The 19,506-nt window shown below is 38.2% G+C and overlaps 1 protein-coding gene across 1 annotated transcript in view; it reads right to left on the reverse strand.

Moving 5' to 3' along the window:
* Positions 1-19,506, reverse strand: part of Cht6 (Chitinase 6) — a 267,684-nt gene that overhangs the window by 127,310 nt on the left and 120,868 nt on the right. The window contains exons 2-3 of the mRNA XM_067779453.1: positions 5,116-5,176; positions 3,798-3,983 (exon numbers count right to left, since the gene is read on the reverse strand). Coding sequence (XP_067635554.1) covers positions 3,798-3,983; positions 5,116-5,176 — 247 coding nt within the window. The remainder of the gene's footprint in view (positions 1-3,797; positions 3,984-5,115; positions 5,177-19,506) is intronic.

Below are 19,506 nucleotides of genomic sequence, written 5' to 3' on the forward strand. Positions count from 1 at the left end.
GGTACTATAAATAATTTTGTAAAAATTGTAGTGCCAGGATAAATACTCAAATAAATACAAAATATGTACGTACATATGTACAGACACTCACATAAATAAGTAGACACCCCTTTTTGGACAATTCTTACAATATTCGCTTTCGCAAATTTATTTTAACTAATTTCCCATAAGAAAATTTGTCACGATCTATGACAAAAACTAAATTATGTTTAAAAAATGTTTGAAAAATTCGACGAATTTTCATATTTTAACTAATTTCCCATAAGAAAATTTGTCACGATCTATAACAAAAACTAAATTATATTTAAAAAATGTTTGAAAAATTCGACGAATTTTCATAAAAAATTTTAATTTTTTTTCCGAATTTTTAGATTTTTTTAGAGTTTTGAGATTTGTAGTCCATTCAATTTAAGTACAATAAAGTAATATTCTTAAGTCCTTTAAATTTTTTTGGATCTATGTCACTTATTCACATGAGTTACTGTATATGAAATAAGCAAATGTATGCATATGAAGTAAAATTTTGGAAAAAAATAAAAAAAAGAACATATGGCTGAAAAAAATGACGTAGTTGTTATAAATGACTGCATATTAAACGGAAAATCTCATAAAATAATTTTGTCCAGCTAGCTTGTTCTACACGAAACACTGTGCAGAGGTAGAATGCGGCCCCACTCCGTTGGAAGGACCAGGTGGAAGACGCTTTAAACTCCCTTGGTGTGACCAACTGGCGCCGGTTGGCGGAGCGACTGGCGTGGCTTGTTGGACGGCCATAACCGTTTAGACGGTTAAGCGTCAATTAAGTAAGTAAGTAAGTAAGTAAGAAGTAAGTAAGCACCGCCTAACTTTTTTTTTATTTGACATCCGAGTTATGTATATAACTCAGAGTTACCACATCTTTTAAGTTCGGTTCTAGAAAACTTCTAGTATTTACCAAGAGTGCGGTGTAATCCTATAACATAAGTCATTGCACCTAATTGGACTTCTTCCGTTTGATCGTCAAACACTGGTCTGGTAACAGGGTGGACACATTCCGGCTATGTGAGGTCTTTATAGACCAGCCAGTCGAACCTAACCTATGAAGTATATACTTATATCCGTTTGATCTCTGTAGTCATTTTTATTTAGTTCCATTTTTCACATATGACATGAAGATTAACTATGACTTCGGCGTGCAAAAGGTTTGGTTAGATTGAACTGGCCGGTCATGGACTAAATGAGTCGACAAGTTTTCTTAACAGCCAAATTGAAAAACTCTATCAGAAGCCAGTACCTGTGTTACAAAATAGCTCCGCCCTCTTGGAAAATACTTAAAGCTTTCTATTATCTATGCTACCTGTGGCATCTAGATCTGAAAGCTGTGTCACTCCTAATAGGCAGAGTCTTAACCTATGCGAGCGCAGAGCATGCGCATAAAACGGGCTTGATCATTTCCTTCCCTAAGCAGCACTTTCAAACATCTGCTATAACTAGCAAAGCCTTTTTGAAAAGAATATGACGCCAGAAGGCAGTGTCGAGTCAAAATATCTATCATAAGCTCACAGTTCCCCTTTGCAATGATAGCAGTAACTTTGTTAGTCGAAGCTCGTAAAAGCTGCACATGATCTTCGACGATTTGCAACACCGCGCTTGGTTCCGCATCTTTACTGCTTGGTCGATTATGTGTAACTCTCTTCTTCTTTTAAGCTCGTCCAATCTGATTGAGATGTATACGCTACAAACTTCGGGGTATATGCCCTTTTAGCTTGGTCATCCGCTCTTTCATTTCCATCTATTCCCATATCAGGGAGAATATGCAAAACGGCATACAGAGCAGTCATCGCCCTACTCAAGATTTGTAGCATGGCAGGGAATATAGCACGGTGATAGAATATACCATCTGAGTCTTGCTATTTGAACTTAGACAAAGTTTTCACCGCCCCTTGAACCTTGGTATGAGTCACCAAGCCCAGCACTACGCGCTTCGTGATCGAAGTGCTAGTGTTTTCTCCTGGCTTTTCTGCATCATCTCTCGATTGGAAATGTGCTTCGAGAAGCGAGAAGGGACTCTTCACTTCTACGTGACCATTCCCCGTTATCTTTATTTATTAGTAAAAAAAAATAAATGTAAAGCGCGATAACCTCCGAAGAGATCTAAGGCCGAGCTTCTCTTCCAATTTGCGTCGTGCTCCTCTTGATTTTCCCTACAAATTGGCCGGACAGGACCTACATGTTTTATGCTGACTCCGAACGGCATCTGCAAGGCAGATGAGTTTTCACTGAGAGCTTTTCATGGCAGAAATACACCCGGAGCGCTTGCCAAACGCTGCCGAGGGGCGACCCCGCTTAGAAAAATTTTCTTCTAATTGAAAAACCTCATTTCTAAAATTTTGATGTTGCTTTGTCCGGGGTGCGAACCCAGGGCATACGGTGCGATAGGCGGAGCACGCTACCATCACACCACGGTGGCCGCCAAGCTGAAACTTTCCTCAACCGCGCTGCTTCGCTGGTGAACTCGATGCCCGCACAGGCATTTTTTCGTAAGGCTTTTTTCGATCTGTGGATTTCGCGCTTGTAGATCCTGTCCACTAAGCTCCTTGCTGCATCATGGCGGCTTTGCTTTTCCTCTAAGGTGAGAAGCTCCATTGTATGTAGACATAGGCCTATTTGATTGGAACGGATTGGATTCCTCTAGGTTTTCTATAGTGGCAACTTCTATTGGTTGCTGCAGTTTTGTTTTTAAATGTTTCTCGAATTTGGTACAGTCCGCTTAACATGGGTTTCTCAAGGCTCTCTCTCGATTTGTGATATATAAAAAAATAGAGACTCGCCTCTATCATCTGTACCGCCTCCTCCCCACGCATTGTGGTGCGCATTTGCATCCGCGCGTATGACCAACCGCCCTTTGCACCTTTTCTCTACCACTATCCTCTTGAACTGCCCCGCTGATGCCTCCGAAGTATGGGGCATATAGCAGTAGTGAGATTAGGCCGCACATATGAGTGTAGCTGTTTCCGAGTTTACGAAGTAAACGCCCAGAAACCTATTATCCCGATGAGAGCCATAACTTCTGGATCAGCGCCATATCAAACGAAGCCTCCTCAAGGAGGAGGAGTTCGACCGACGCCACTTTTCTAAGTTGGAAGTTCATCTGTAAGACTCTCAGCTTCATAGGGCTGTTTGCCCTCCTCCAACACATTCGTCCTGACGTCTACGTCCTCCTCTTGCCATTTTGGTTTAAGGCTTTACAGGTTCTCTTCCACTTCGCCCGCTTCTTCCATGTTCAGATTGTTATCCCATGGAGTTTTCTTACATGGTCCTAAATGATGTATTTTAGGTGTAAGTTTATCAGCCCCATTTTGCTGTATGTCCCCCTCTAACACCTTCGCCGTGACGTCTCCGACCACCTCTTGTCCTTTCAGGGCTTTCGAAGAATTCAAAACGACATTCAGGGGAAATATAGAGCCTCTCAAGACCAAAAGAATGACATGAAAAAGCGACTTCAAGTTTTGGTGTGCAACATAACTTTACATCTAAGCGTCGGTTTTTAGCAACCTTATTCGTCGGGTCAGTCTAATGTAGAAGGTACAATGACAATCGCAGACATTTTATTGCAATATACATTTTAGATTCAAGTATTTGTTTTCATATTTGGTTGGGAAAGAAAATCATATTGGCATCGCGTTGGGTTATTTTAATAAATTGTAAGAGAATTGCCCTTAGCTTTATTGCACCTCATATCAATATCTTAAATCTCTCATGCACCCTTTCATTTCAATTGCAATTTGATGCTCTTTTGTTTTCGTGCATGAACTCACCTTGTTCTATATCCTGATATTTATCGAATGGCTTCATTTGATTGTCCTTTGTGAATCCACCAAACGCGTACACCAAATGTGTACACAGATATGGATTGATGTTCAGTGGATTGAATTTTGCTGTGCCTGGTCTATAGACACTCCAATTTGTGTAGTAACATACGACTCTGCCCTCAGAACGGATCTCTGTAAAAAGAAACAAACAAAGTCATTAGTAGGTGCAAAAAGAAGAACATTGAACAGCTAAAAGGCGCAATATCTATCCGTCTGCCAAACTCAGATAGTATCTTGCAAGCAGAGTTACTAAGTGTAGAGAGGGCATGTATTTTTCGGTTCGAGAATCGTATAAGCGAAGCTGAGATACGCATACACTCGGTCAGTGAAGCAGCGTTCAAAGCGCTAGATTCACCATCCACGATCTCTAAGGTAGTCGATAACTGCAAGAGAGCGTTTACGCGAAGCAACAAACCTTGCGCACAACACACTCACTTGGGTACCCGGTCACAAGAATATTGACAGTAATGAAAAACGGGTGAACTCGCAAAATCCGCGGCTTCGTTAGACAACACTGAGCCAGTCACGGCGCACCAGCCACTTTCATAAATAAAGAGGGACATTTTTATCAATCTCAAGGAAAACGCAATGCACATGGTACTTGCCAACAGAGGTGGACCAGAGAGAAAAGGGTATTAGAGGCGTTGGTTCTACATTGCGATTGCAAAGATGGTTGTTGTCATGTTTGGCACACGTTACCAGCAGGACATACATTATATATATGTCGGGGTTGCTTCTTTATAGGTCAGAGTTTAATATTTTCCAGTATCCAGTTCGAAGTTGAGCTAGAGTAACGCGCGTCTGCCTGGGGAGGCACACAACATCTAAAAGTACGTTAGAGCTTCAGCAATTTTTGGAAAGAATCGGAATCAGGCGAATTATCTAGCCAAAAAAGGCACATCCCTTGAAGCGTCGAAGATCATGTACAGGTTTTACAACATTAGATTAATGATAAGCGTAACCGTGGCTTATCATTAAGTAGAGAGGCTGTAGGCTCATGATTAATATTCTGACTGGACACTGTCTTCTGGCGCCATATGCTTATAATTTAGGCCTCGTCAGTTACAGCAGACGTAGGAAGCTGCTGGAATAAATGGGTTGAACACGTTAATATGATGATTTCTGAAGTAAAACTATAAAAGGTGTAGACAATCTAAAAATTATTTTCGGATTTTTAGTTCGGTTCGATACTGAATCGGTTTTTTCGTTAGTTTTTTAATATAAAATCTTCAATACAGATTTAGTAAATTTGAGATTCACTTACCATTTATGAAAAGCACCGCACATAGTAGGAAGAGGGTTTGCCAAGCCGCTCCTCGCGGTAGCTGAAAATAAAAAAAAAAAGGAATATTCAGTTTGGATAAAAAAAAGTACACATTTTTGTATAAGCTTAAAAGGAAACTGTAACCAATATCTAGTTCTATCTTATTTCTGTAATTCTTCTAGCTAATGTGCAATTCTATGCCATACTCCAATTGCTCTAATGACAATTATGACGTTGGCGCATGCATCTTTAAAATGGTATGCAATTATTGCAATTAAATACAAATAAGAGTAATAGGTAAATACTTCATAAGTATGGCAATAAATGCGTTTGTTTAAGTAGTTAATAAATAACGGCGAGTATATATTTAATTTGTAATTAACGTAAATTTCAACTGCATATTTTTATTAGGGGGATTCGCTTTGTCTTGCAAACGGTGCACGAATTGGACCGAATGCTCAGATTGCACGGAATATAAAGTCACAACAACAAAATACCCGCAAAAGTTGTTTGCAATCCAAGAAATTTATTTCATTGTCAAACCTATTGTAACGAATTTTGAGGGAGCAAAATACTGATTCACAATTATACTTCACTTCACAACTAATAGCGTGTTTAAAATCAAACTGATTAGTTATTCCTTGCGCTGCTTTTATACTCTCTGTTGTCTCGTTCGCACATTTCTCCTAAGGTCTAGAGGTTTCACGTACATGCCTTCTAGAATAGTTGTATCTCACGCTTGGTTTTTTAGCTATATACATGTATATCTGTAGTTTATGCTTTTCTTCTAGCCATATGCGTGTGTATGCGTGTGTATGTGTGAGTAACAACTTCTGCTCTTAGCTGCGGCTACACATGTATGTTAAATAATCTCGACTTCAAGCTGCTGGTTATGCGTACGGAATATTCTTCGTTGCCTTATACATAAGTGTGGCTGCTTGCTGTTTTTTGTTATTGTGATTATTTACTAACAGCATAGTGAGGCTAATATTCGACACACTCTGTAAGGATTGTTCCGAAAAGAAAGTACACACTATTCGACGCCTTTGCACTTGTTTCCTTAAATTTTTTTTAACAAAAATATTTAAATTAGTTGTTGCTTAAAGCAAGGAAAAAAAAACAAATAAGGGTGTCTAAGTTAACGTGAGTTTCAATTGTAAAGCTCATTTCAGATAAATTACTCTTTACAATTTTGTTACAAGGGATTTATTTTTTTGAGGCTCTAGAAATGTTGTGTAATGCTCGATCGGAGTAGGGACGAGTCACCTCCCATAAATATGTCTCCCGATCTCCTCTTACAATAAAACACGGTAAGTGAAATATCATTGATACAAAACCATTTTTCGCTAAGATAGAGGTTATTATTCTAGGATGCGAACCTTTTAAACATCCTTTACGTTTAAAAGTGGGTGTGGCTTTTAACCGAGAATCTATACCAATATTTCGATGCTTGTTATTGATGCATGCCACAGAGACAATTTAAAATAGAGATGTTGCATGCGCGAAAAATAGTGGGAAGCAACCTTCACGAAACTCTAGTAGGACACATTCACCACTCACCACAGTAGAATTTTTTAAACTACCACTGTGTTTATTTATTATTTAGCAATTATTTGTACATTTTTTATTCAGCTAATCTGTTCAGTATTTTCATTTTTACTCTCTAAAACTCCAGTCAGTGTATTTTGTGTGCTTAAGTTATGTTAAAAATTGTGTTAAAGTTTGTGGTATGGTCAAAGTGTCCTATCAGAATTTTGTGAAGCTCCGCTGCTTTCCACTGAAGTTCGCGCATGCAACATCTTCATGTTCAAACGTCTTTGCATACCATAACTCCGAAATAGGGTGCTCTGGTAGTGAAGTATATTGGAACGATTTTCCCTCATCGCTTGTCGAGAACGAAAATCGACACTGATGAAGGCACAACGCCGAAACCGGTTTGTCTCGAAAGGGATGATAGAAAATCGTTCCAATATACATCATTTATCCACCCTGTCGGAAAATCAACAAAACAAAATAAGTCAGTGCTCTAGTAGTATTGCTTAGGATATATAAACCCGTGCAATCCATGTACCTTGCAAGACAAATCGAATCCCCCTATTTTGGCTAAACATCATCATGGAAACTTGCCCACCATGGCTTTATATTCGCCCATCGTTGATTTATTTTTAAAAAGGTATGTATTTACACAAATTTAACGATGCATAATTTTTCATTAAGTGATAAATGCTTACTAATTGGGCTTTAGCGCAAACAAAATTTAATTAATTAGGTTTCTATGTAAAGATTTTTATAGAATACGACTATAATTTGCATAAATTTAATATAAAACATTGACACTATAACCGCGATTCAAGGCGCAACAACAACAAAATTTACATAAAAGATGGCATTCTTCGCATCCCAATGGGCAAGAAATCTCTTGTGTCTGTCTATATGTAGATATTTTAATTAGTATGCGAAAAAGCCACAAAATACGATATTGAAATTAATTAAAAGGTAGGGAGGATCTTAAGCTTAACATGAAAGCCGGTACCTGATCAAGGTCGTGCGGTTGGTGGTGGTAAAGTGGTTTCGGTAAGAGCTTTGCCAACAAGTTACATCACTTCTGCTTTATTATTGTATTTGTAAAGTAATTATGTATGTAAATAAATTATGCATAACTTTTTTAAAATATGTAACTGCTTGTGTGTTTACGAGGTTGTGGCTTGTTGTAACAAAAGCTACTGAAACTAAAATACCAAACTGAATGAGTGTTAGACCAGCAAAAAGACAACGCCCCTTTAAAAACCGGAAGCGAATTCTATTACAAAAATGCATTCATTTTTATGGTTGCATATTTCATAGTTTAACTTAATGATTTATAGTGCAGAAAAGTATCCGTATTTTGTCATATGTAAGACACAAGTATGCAATAGCTTATAATAGAACAGGGTTATGGTCCTGTCCTTGATCGAAGGAGGTAAATTGATGAGTTATATACGATTTTCGCTGTTATGAGGATAGTAAAACTAATAAAAGCATAAAAGGTTTGTCTTTTGCTAGGTCATGTTATGCTAATGAATGAAGACGGTCCAGCCAAGAAAATATTTGTATTATTATCTGTACTTAATATTGCTTTATACAGTTGTTTTTGTTATTGGTTGTATATGGTTGCTAGGACATGTTTCTCTTAAGCGCCCCATAAATATTCCACACAATTAGGATTAAAAAGCATATAGAATTAGTATGTACCTAAATGGTGAATAAAGGAATAGCAACAAAAAGGCAATACTTAGATACCAATTGCAAAGCGAGCAGCGGAGCATTCTATGGCTGGGTGGCTAAAGGCATCTGCCTTTACACTAGTATAAAGGATGAATGTTGGAGATTTCAAGTTCAATTTTCAGCTCCCGAGAAGCTAGCTGATGAAGAAGTGAAATTCAGACACATGTTCTAGTAACCATCGCCGTTTGTAAACTTTGCAATTTTTCTCTAATATCAATAGCGAAAATATTTGTATTGACATCCGTATTTGGAAGCGATGGAATGGAGGGTCGTCTTACACTGAGTTAGAGGAGCAGGTGAATAAAGACTAGCTCACATTTGGTGCTCCCAACTGGCGTAAGCTATCACGAAACCGGTATAAACAGCGGCCAAAATCGTCTAGGTGGTTAGGCGCCAATTAATGACGAATGATGATACAACGGTTTTTACTTGTAATTTCAAGTTTCAGTAAATGAAGGAGTTGAAAAGGGCAGAGAGACGTGTTTACAGGAAGAAAAAGTAGAGACAAAAGGCATGTATGCGAGGAGCTTGTGCTGCTAGCCATGAGGAATAACGCCCGCAAATTGTATCAAAAAACCCGGCTACAGACGAAAGGCAAGCTCCTGTAAGAACTAAAACGATGCCCTTGTAAACAATATCCAGAGATTACTAAGTTAATGGAGGGGGGCCATTTCTCTGTCCCCCTAAATGTAGACAGCGATGTAGCTCCCAGGGAAGATGAACCCGAGCCTGAAATAGCAGATGATGGAATAATGTACCGGTGGCAATTAGTGTACATATCTTAGGGGGGAGCGAGGACAATTGACTATCACATACTGTAATAAAATGTAGAAATCTCCAAAAGCAATGCGATATCATGCAACAATATAATAACAACCAGCAGAAAAAGCCTTTACGGGGCGGTCGCCGATGATGGGTAATCAGTCGGTTTTTTTTTTTTTGTTTGGAGTTTGCCGTTTCGATTTAATTTCGTGTGGTTTTTTGTTTTGAAATTTGTTTATTCAACATTCTATCATTACGTAAGCCGGCAAGTTTTTAAGTGGCTCAGTTACGGTCGATAAATATTGAATAAGTATTCACGATGGTGTGTGACTCGTTATGTTTACTAAGTAAAGACTGTGAAGACCTTGCAGGTACACGTGTCATATGGTTTAAATTTCATTTATGAAAAATTGCGTTTTAAAGTTAAGCTTTGTATATACATACATACATATGTACTACAAAGGTTGCTTTTAACGGTAATCAAGATGATGTGCATCTGACATGCAGTTTACCAAAAATCGTGTAGATACATATATGCACATTAGGGTGTTAACAAATTTGGGTGCATTTTTATACCCGACGTATACTTGTACAGAATGGTATTAGAAATTTGATTGGATAACGGTAGTATGTAATTTATGTCATTACGAGATATATATATGTATCCTTCTTCATGTCAAAATGATCAGCATCGAAAAATAGTTTAACTAAGCCATGTCCGTCTGTCCGTCAGTGACGATAACTTAAGTAAACATTGAGATATCCTTGCGAAAATTGGTATACTCTATTATCTGGATTCAGAATAGACTCGTGCTGAAAATTTACGAAATCGAACGATAACCACTCCCACTTTTTCCATATCGAAAGTTTAAAAAATGGAAAAACCTAATTCACCAATATAAAGTGATGAAACAGGAAATATAAATTTTTAAAAATTGTGGAAAAAGGTTTACAAGCCGTAAATAAAAAGCCATTGAAGATTTGGCATGAAGGTTGTCTTTGCTATTGTATATACCCTTTGGCAAATTAACTAAACGGGTAGGCAACGACACCCACTTAAAAAAGTGTTCGCAAAGTCAAATGGAAACAAAATAATCGACACCCTTGCGGTATATAATTAAATTATACTGATATTTTACGTGAGTAGTGATGTGGTGGGAAAGAAACTTCGCTGACAAGCACTATCATTCACGGCTGTGAACGAGCGTCTTGCAACAACTCGCATTAAGGCAAAGTTTTTCAATATCTCTCTTATATGCGTTTCAAAGAATAGAGCTCCTTATAAGACAAACTGCAAACGGCATAGATCACTGCACCCACCATGATATTAATATCATGCTGGGCGACTTTAACGCCAAGGTAGGCCCTACAGTCGGATGCCACCGCAATGTAACATCTTCCAACGGGTTGAGGTTGGAAAATTTTGCCGCTGTTCGTAGTATGGTCATATTTAGCACCCCGGTCCAAAAAAATGAGATACACAAAGCTACTTGGCTGTCTCCTAATCAAAGAAGGCAGGCAAAGTTCTAGTTTCCGGGATGTGAGCACTCCACTCTACAAAGGATGATGCCTGTAGGGCCGCGCTGAGTACGGGCGCGGCAACGTGCTGTATATTGGAACGTCGTCGTGAATCGAAGAAGGAAGGGAGACGTCTATTTAGAAGGAAAAAAATGTGAGGGAATACGACGTGAGTGAGAAGAGCTTCAGATGTTAACCAATAGGAGCAATACGCGAAAATTCTACCAAAAAATTCATTGATTTTAAGACCGATTCCTGAAAGAATGATAAATGCCACCTGGTAACTGAGAAGACTTACGATAAGACACTTACCATCTTTTCGTCGACTTCTTAGGAGATTTCGGCAGCAGGAAAAGGTTTTGCCAGCGCAATATATAGCTTTTTCAACCCTATTGTCAACCTCACCTACCCGTGGCGGATCCTGTTCCTTTAACATTCGAGGCTCTGGCGACCCCAAGGCAAAGGACAATCAACATGGATAACACTCCCCAAAGCCTTCTGGGAGTGTCCTTATCGCTTTTTTTCTTTTCTTATATTTAGTTCTATATAATGAAGTAAACAAAACAAAGCGAAATGTCATGTCAATAAAAATTGCAAATGTTTAAAATTTACAAAAAAAAAATTTTATTTTTTGTCAAATTCATGAATTCCTTTTTTTACTTTGAATTTTCAATATTATATGAGTAAATTTTTTTGATTTTTAATAATTTTGTAGGATATTTTTTAAATATTTTTTTCGCAAGGCATTAAAATTGAAAATTAATTTTTAAAATCAAAATTGTCGTTTATTGATAAAAAATACCATAAACAATTTGTTTTTCTTGCGTTTTACAGAAAAAATATATTGTTGCTAAAAAATGAAACACGCTTATGTGACTTTGGTGCGCGCGTTTCACTTTCCTATTTAAAAACTAAATATTCATGAAAATCTTGAAAAAACGTATGAACGAAAAAATGAATGCAATTAAAAAACGCATGAACCTCTTACATTTGTGTTTTTTGTTTTTGTTTTAGCTACCAAATTTGCGAAGGTTATATTGCATATGATTTTAGATGCATCTGTGTGTGTTTGTAGAAAAAAATTTACTCATATATGCATTGTTATTAATTACTATGTAAATAACTGTAATGTAATGCAAATGAAACAAAATTAACCATTTAAACACGCAATGAACGCCCACTGAGCCCATTGAAGTTAATTTTTTAATTCATATTTTTCTTTTGTTTCTTTTAAATGCAAGAAACTAAATTGTTTTTAATTTTTTTCTTTTTTTCACCGCTTGAGTCCGGTAAGTTACGACACTGTATACATAAAATCATTATAACAACAAAACCAGTTTTTGAATAATTTGGTAACAACGTGCCTGGAAGCTTTCAAAATTCCACACGTCTTCCAATGGTCTGATCGGTTGTGCGTTAGTAGCGCTCTTCGATCATTCTCTTTTCTTTCATTATTCGTCCGTTTCTTTTACAATTTTTGCTTTGCTATTCTTTTACTAGTTTTTTACTTTGAGTGCATAATTTTCCGTTTCATTGATTTGGCGCATATAAGTCGCATTTTTTTATGTCTTTGTTGATATTCCTAATTGCCAAATAAAAAAAGACCCACATATCCACAGTTTACTCTCCTCATTACGCTTTTTGTTTACTAATCAATATTGTTCTATAATACTGTTACGAATTTCGGGAAATTCAGCTTATTTTAAACCTTCTGCTAACGTTCAAATCGCTGAACCGCAGAATAAATAACTCAAATATTCAGTATTGCAGAATGGTCTTCATTTAGACCACTTTGGTGGTAGTACTTCACAACTAATAGCGTGTTTAAATCTAAACTGATTAGTTATTCCTCAGCTTGCGCTGCTTTTATACTCTCTGTTGCCTCATTCGCATATTTCTCCTAAGGTCTAGACTTTTCACGAACATGGTTTAGTTGTTGTATCGCATACTTGGTTATTTTGCTATATGCGGTTGTATGTGTGAGTAACAACTTCTGCTCTTAGCTGATGACTACATATGTTTATGTGAGACAATGTCTTTGCTTTAAGCTGCTGGTTATGTGTATGAAATATTCTCCGTGGATTTTTATATAAGAGTGGCTGCTTACTTTAATGTGTACCTGTACATAAGTGTGGCTGCTTGCAGTTTTTTGTTGTTAAGATTTTTTACTAACAGCATATTGATGCTAATATTAGCCTCAATACATTTATTTTCATTACAATTACGTTTGAAAACTTTTCCCTCAATTAAGTTCTTGAATTATAAACAAACTCGCTCACAAGGGGTGAGTGGAAGATCAACACTCTTTCGAAATTTCTATCGCACTAGTGTTCCATCAGCTGTCGATATGTTAAAATTTATTGTATGGCAACATTGGCGAACAGCGTCCTGCTTTCAGTCATAGCATTGGAAATGCATTTTATGTTACTCATACGCCGTGTACTAAAAAGGAACGGAAGGCTATGAAATATGTTCACTATTCCCGGGATCTTGCTATTTTGTGTGGCAGGTACATAAGTAGGTATAATGACTGCGATCCAGCTCGCCCAAGTAGCTAATAAAAGCCATTTTGATGCCATAAAAGTCGGTTAAACCGCCTGAGTGCTACGACGAGTGTACTACAACTAGCCCTACTACAACTAGCCCGAGTTGTTTATAAAATCAAGAATATTTGGAATCCCTTTTGAAATTACGTCTTTACAAGCTCTGCAGTGGTCATTATGCGGAATACCCATCTTTACTGTATGCGTGCCTGAAGCCCAATGATAGCTGCAGACCGCTTTAAGTTTATGGGTGTCGGCCCTAAGTCTACCAAATAGACATCTTGTTCTCCTTTCACACGTCATCACTCACCATTAATTGACGCTTAGCCACCTTAACTATTTTGGCTGCTTCGTAACAAGACCCCCGAGCTATCCCTGTTTCGCGCTAACTGATGCCAAGCACCAATGGTGGTTTAGTCTATCTCCACCTGCCTCTCTGAACTCAGTGCAGGCCTCCCTTTCCTCTGCTTCCAAACTGCGGTGTCCTAGGAAATACTTTCTTGGCCACAGTGTCTTAGTCCATTCGCATAACATGACCTAGCTAGCGAGGTCTTTGGGTTTTTATTCGCTACACTATCGTCATATCTGCGTAAAGCTCATACTATGCCTTCTTCAATACTCGCCGTCAGCATCACGGACAGGACCACAAATCTTCCGGAGAACTTTTCTCTCAAAAAGACCAAGAGCCATCTCATCTTCTTTCGACACAGTCCATGACTCTAAGCCATATATCGAGACAAGCATGATGAGCAACTTCTAAGCGTAATTTTTGTTCGTCAAGTGAGAACTTTTCTTTTCAATTGCCTACTCAGTGAAGAGTAGCACTTGTATGGCAAGAGTTATTCTCGTTTGATTTCTATCAAGCGGACATTGCTTTTGGTGTTAATGGTTGTTCCCGAATAGGCGAAATCCTTCACAGTCTGGAATGTATATCCGTCAACAGTGACGTGGATGACAGCAAGTACTTGGTCCTGTCCTCCTTAACAGAAAGATCCACATTTTTTTACTCCTTTATCTAATCCAGCGAAGGCAGACTTCATAGCGCGTTTTTAAGGCCAATAAAATCATTATCATCAGCAGACGCCAGTAATTGTACGCTCTTATAATAGATTGTACTATCGATGTTTAGTTCTGATGCAAGAATTATCTTCTCTAGCATAATATTAAAGAAATCGCACGAAAAGGAGTTGCCTTGTCGAAGCCTCATTTGGTCTCGAATATTTCGGAGAGGTCCTTCCCAATCCTTACGGAGCTGATAGTGTTGCTCAGCGTTACTTGGCAGAGCCTTACAGCAGGGAACTTAAATTCAGACATAGCAGCATATAACAGCTTCTTTTCGCTGCTTTGAAGCCGACGAAAAGATGGTTAATGTCGATTCTTCTTTAATGAGACTTTTTCAGGAGCTGGTAACGTTAAATCCGTTTATTGACTATGGGCTTCAGTATTTCGCACAGATAGAACCTTATATGCGAGCGAATTAAAAAAGAGCGGCTGCGCTGGATAGGCCATGTTATCCGAATGAAAGTTTGTCGAAACCCGTCTACGAAATCAGAGGAAGAGAGCAGTCCTCACTCCGCTGGAAAGACCAAGTGGAAAACTATTTTAATTCCTTTTGTGTAACCAAGTGGCGCCAGTTTGAACAGCGAAGAAGCGACTGGCGCGGCTTGTTAGTCGCCCAAAACCGTTTAAACAGTTAAGCGCCAACTAAGTGTATACTAACTATATATTTTTTATTTCTATAGAAATATTTCTAAGCACGGTTACACTTCAGCGTTACCACCCCAGCCAAACTTACGTAATTCAAAATGCGATTTGTGTACGAATTTGCCAGCAGAGTTTCGAAGATGAAGTGAAGTCAAGCTGAGCTAAGCTCGATACACATGTACAAGTTTGTGATTAAGACTTTAACCAATATCCCAGAATATTAGTATATACAGTTAAGAATGAATCCAGTATCAATTACAGTTTTAATTTCCCATCACAGTATCAAGGTATAAATTGCAACAGATACAGAGAAACCTCTCCCAACGAACACTTCAATCAGGCGAACAACACCTTGAGCATACAGGTTTGCATAAACCAAATTTTAAGTACAATTTTTAAAACCCATTCCTCTCCCTTAGGTGGGCACTCTTGGCCGGACGCGGACAGCTATATGCTATAAAATTTGACGAATCAGTCAAAAACCTCTCTTGAAGAAGTAAGGTGATTTATATTGGAACTATTTCCCGTTATACTTTGGCAAAATTAGTTTGGAGATAAACCTGTTTCGGCGTAGTGTCACCTTCAATGTCAAATTTAACATGGGATGACGGCAAATCGTTTCAATAAACATCAATTATCAACCCTGTCAGAAAATCAGCAAACAAAATGAAAAGTCAGGCTTCATGATTACCTGAAGTGAGGTACGGTCTGGCTGTAGAGATCTCACATAAACTGAATGCGTTCATTATGTTACCAGAAGTTTCGACGACCAAACTGAAAAATCTACTCAAGAACTAGTATAAAGCTGTGTTTATTTAAGCGCATATACATATGCAATTAAACTTTATATGGACTGCTAAGTGCATAACTTTATCTGCACATATGAAAGTGTTGCGCATTAAAGAGGTACTAAAAAGTGTGTGCGTTGTACACCGTGACAGCAACGGGGTGTGTCTCCACTATTTCACCATGCACTACTACAATATACAATTGCCGATGAACGTTTCTTAGCTACTTCCTCTTGGGTAATTTGGGATCCAACCCCTTGAATCAATTTGGTATTTTAGTCGCCTCTTACGACAGGCATACCTTCCGCGGGTATATTCTAAGCCACTTAACCCGCTGGGGGTGCAACTCTTGTCTGATTTCCTAGTTCGTTCGCCTTTTCGTCATCATATATGCCCACTTGACCGGAACTCTATAATGATTGTAACCTTCTGCCTGTTCCAATTCTTCTTAGTGCTTATTTGCACTCTAATACACTTCTAGCTACTTTGTATTCGAGATTATCGGCCTTATGGCCGCCAGGTTGTCAATAAAAAGTTATCGCGACTTCCCTTTCTCTGCAGCATTGGTCATGTTTGCCACTTCCGCCTGCATGATATTTTATTGATCTACCAGCTTGAGAAATCTGCTTATTATCGGACCGGCAGAGTATACCCTCCTATTGGCATATGCGTGTGTCGTATCTTTCGACATTTCCGCGCCCTTTAACCACCGCCTTCCTCTAATGGGGCTCTAAGATTTCCACCGAAACACAGGCTACATACTTTTTAGAGTAGTATAAAAAAATACGACTTAAAAAAAAGAAAAAATTAAAAAAAAAAAAAAATTTGTCAGTACTAAATCTATAGAATAATTAAAAAAACTTTAAACTGGCTATCCACTTCCTTGAGCGGACACCTCTCTTAAGCAGAGAAACGTTGACTGACAGGGAATGTCCTCCCCAAAAGAAGTTTCACTGTATTTAACAGCGCAAAAACAAACATGAATAGCAGTTTTGAAAACTTTTAACATATTTCCACTTTAAAAGTCATAGAGATGTTGAACTCATATGGCTGCAAATTGCACACATATACAGTACAGTCAGAAAATACTGAAGTTCGTTCAAGAACATATTGACTGGACGATTGATCAGTGGAAATCAGTTATATGGTCAGACGAACCAAAATTCGAACTTTTCGGTAGCCATAGGCGTCAATATCTTCGCAGAAACGTCAATACAATATTCAAAGCAGATTGAATTGAGCCAACTGTGGAACATGGCGGTGGCTCGGTGATGGCTTGGGGCTGTTTCAGCTACGCTGGCGTTGGTCAACTAAAAAAAAATTTAAGGAATTATGAAAAAAGGTTGAGGTTGAACTGGCCGGTCCATGAGGACCTCATATAGACTGATTGAGTCCGTAGTGTTGGACATTATGAAAAAAAAAAAAAAAAGAGTAGTATCACAATAGACTCCAACGACATGCAATACCATCTGGCATTAATATGATTGGTCGTGGATTCATTTACGAACAAGGTAACGATCCGAAACATACATCAATACTTTGTACTTCTTATTAGAACGAAAAAAAGACGCAGGCGACCTTGACACAATGGAGTGGCCACCAAAATCTCCCGATTTAAATCCCATCGAGCTAATGTGGGAAGAATGGATCGACGTGTGAGAGGTCTAAAACCAACAAGCCTTCCTGACCTCTGGGATTGTTTGAGCGAAGCGTAGAATAACATTCCACATCAAACACTTCAAAAACTCATCGAAAGAATGCCGAAATTGTGCGCTGCACTTATCAAAGCAAAAGGTGGCCATTTTCAAGAAAATCGCGTAAAGTAACATACTCACTGTTTTGTTATAAATTTGGATGGAACTTTCAGTACAATTCATTAAACATGTCTTCGGTGCATAGAACTACGCTAAATGTACAAAACTACTGCTAATATGTGAATAATATTTTAATAAATGATACCATAAACTGACAAAAACAACTCTTTTCATCATGTTCTAATACTTTCCGACTGTACTGTATATTAGAGGTTTACGCCGATCGCTTTATCGGCGGCGGCGGCGTAGGCGGCGCGCCGGCGTACGCCGGTGTTCTTACTTTAAAAAGCTTGATTTTGCTATTTAACACTAATATTTAGGAAAGGTTTTGTTTGTATGTATTTAAGGAAATCAACGTGTTGGCCATTTCGGAAAGATTCGGGGGTTTTGCCTCAAGATCTCGCAGACCGTTCAAAAATTTTCAGGAGTAGCTCCTTGCGGAGGGATTGTCCCTCGTTCACTTACTCCATAGAGGCTTCGAACCTAACCCCGGTCTTTGGTTTTGGTACTGCTGCGTCTGCTATAAAGTAATAGAGATACATAAAATAGCCACATTTTGTCTGCATATCTCGTGCAAAGCGTAGTTTCACCTAGGGTTAACTCCTAATAATCGTCGCGAACACAATTTCTTTAAATCATTTGTGGCTCCTTGGCGGTCACGCACAAAGGCGACTTACGGTTGCTATTAATTGTCTATTAATACTCATGACACTCGTAGCTCAGGGCGCCTCCAGTGTTTTCGGCTGTTTTTAAGAGCTAAAATTCCCGATGTGCGAACAGTAGCAATCCCTACAACCAGTCGCTACCACGCCTTCTGACCCTAACACCATATGCGAGTACAGAAGCTATAGGACTGCGACTTCGAACTCATACCTTCGTCGACTTCACTTTCCTAGAAGCTCTAGGTGTAGCCCCGAAGACTTTCCAACGGATGCTTTTGTCGCGCTATGCTGCCGAGCTACACCAGAGAAACGCCATGAAACATTAGGGAGTAACTATTCGGCCAAGGATGCCGCCTTCGAAATCATAAGCAATCTAAGTGGAAGTCATTGCCTAATGGGTGAAAATCGTATAATCCTCGGCGGATCTGCATGATTAAAATTTTACAAGGACCCTGGATAAAATTCTTAAAATGTAGACCAAAGTTTGCAGCCGTTTGTGTTCACAACATTGATTTCAATAGTCTTCCTTAAATCAAAACGATATTTTAGAATGAGAGTCGACCGATTTTAAGTTGAAAGATGTTTACTGCTGTTTTCCGGCCTTATGATATAAAAGCTCATTATGGATGACCGCGTAGCTTCAGTTTTCAGACTACTTCGACTGTCTTCGGAAAGCTTTTGCTTCACCACATTGAGTGTTCTTGCGAAGGACAAAGCCTCACCTGGTAAATATATGTGCCTACGTATTCACATTTGTAAAAGGAGCCGTAACGTGTAGTTGATATTTAAACTTGGTTGATAGGCTATAATCAATGTAATTCACTCCAAGGGACTATTTTTGGATAGGGCCGCCAACTTTAGGAAATGTCAAACCGGGAGACTTGGGTGTTCAAGGATTAAGTGTGAAAATCAAAATTAAATTTTCAGACGCTATTGTATAATTTCGAAAATAAACAACAGATGTTTGAATGTAAGCCCAAGCGATTTTTCAAACCCTTCTCATAAGTACATATATCCTCAACTTAAGTATGAGGTAAGAATAATTTCAATGGACTGTTTATGCCCCTAGAACCTACTAAAGGATTTTGCATCACTGATTTCGATTATTCTTTCAGCCAATCGCAATATAATATTTAAAAAAAAAATCGGCACCTTTTTCGAGTATTTTGGTTTTTTTTTTTTACAACTTGAGGACAATTTGAAAACAATTTGAAACGCCTTGGGTCATTTTATTTGAATTCATTGTTCATTATTAATTTTTTGAAAAAAATATGCAAAGTGAGCATATAAATTTATTATATAACTTTTCTTTTAGTGTTTTGTTTTAATAACTTGG

This window comes from Eurosta solidaginis, chromosome 4, assembly GCF_040869045.1.
Source record: "Eurosta solidaginis isolate ZX-2024a chromosome 4, ASM4086904v1, whole genome shotgun sequence".
NCBI classification, from domain to species: domain Eukaryota; kingdom Metazoa; phylum Arthropoda; class Insecta; order Diptera; family Tephritidae; genus Eurosta; species Eurosta solidaginis.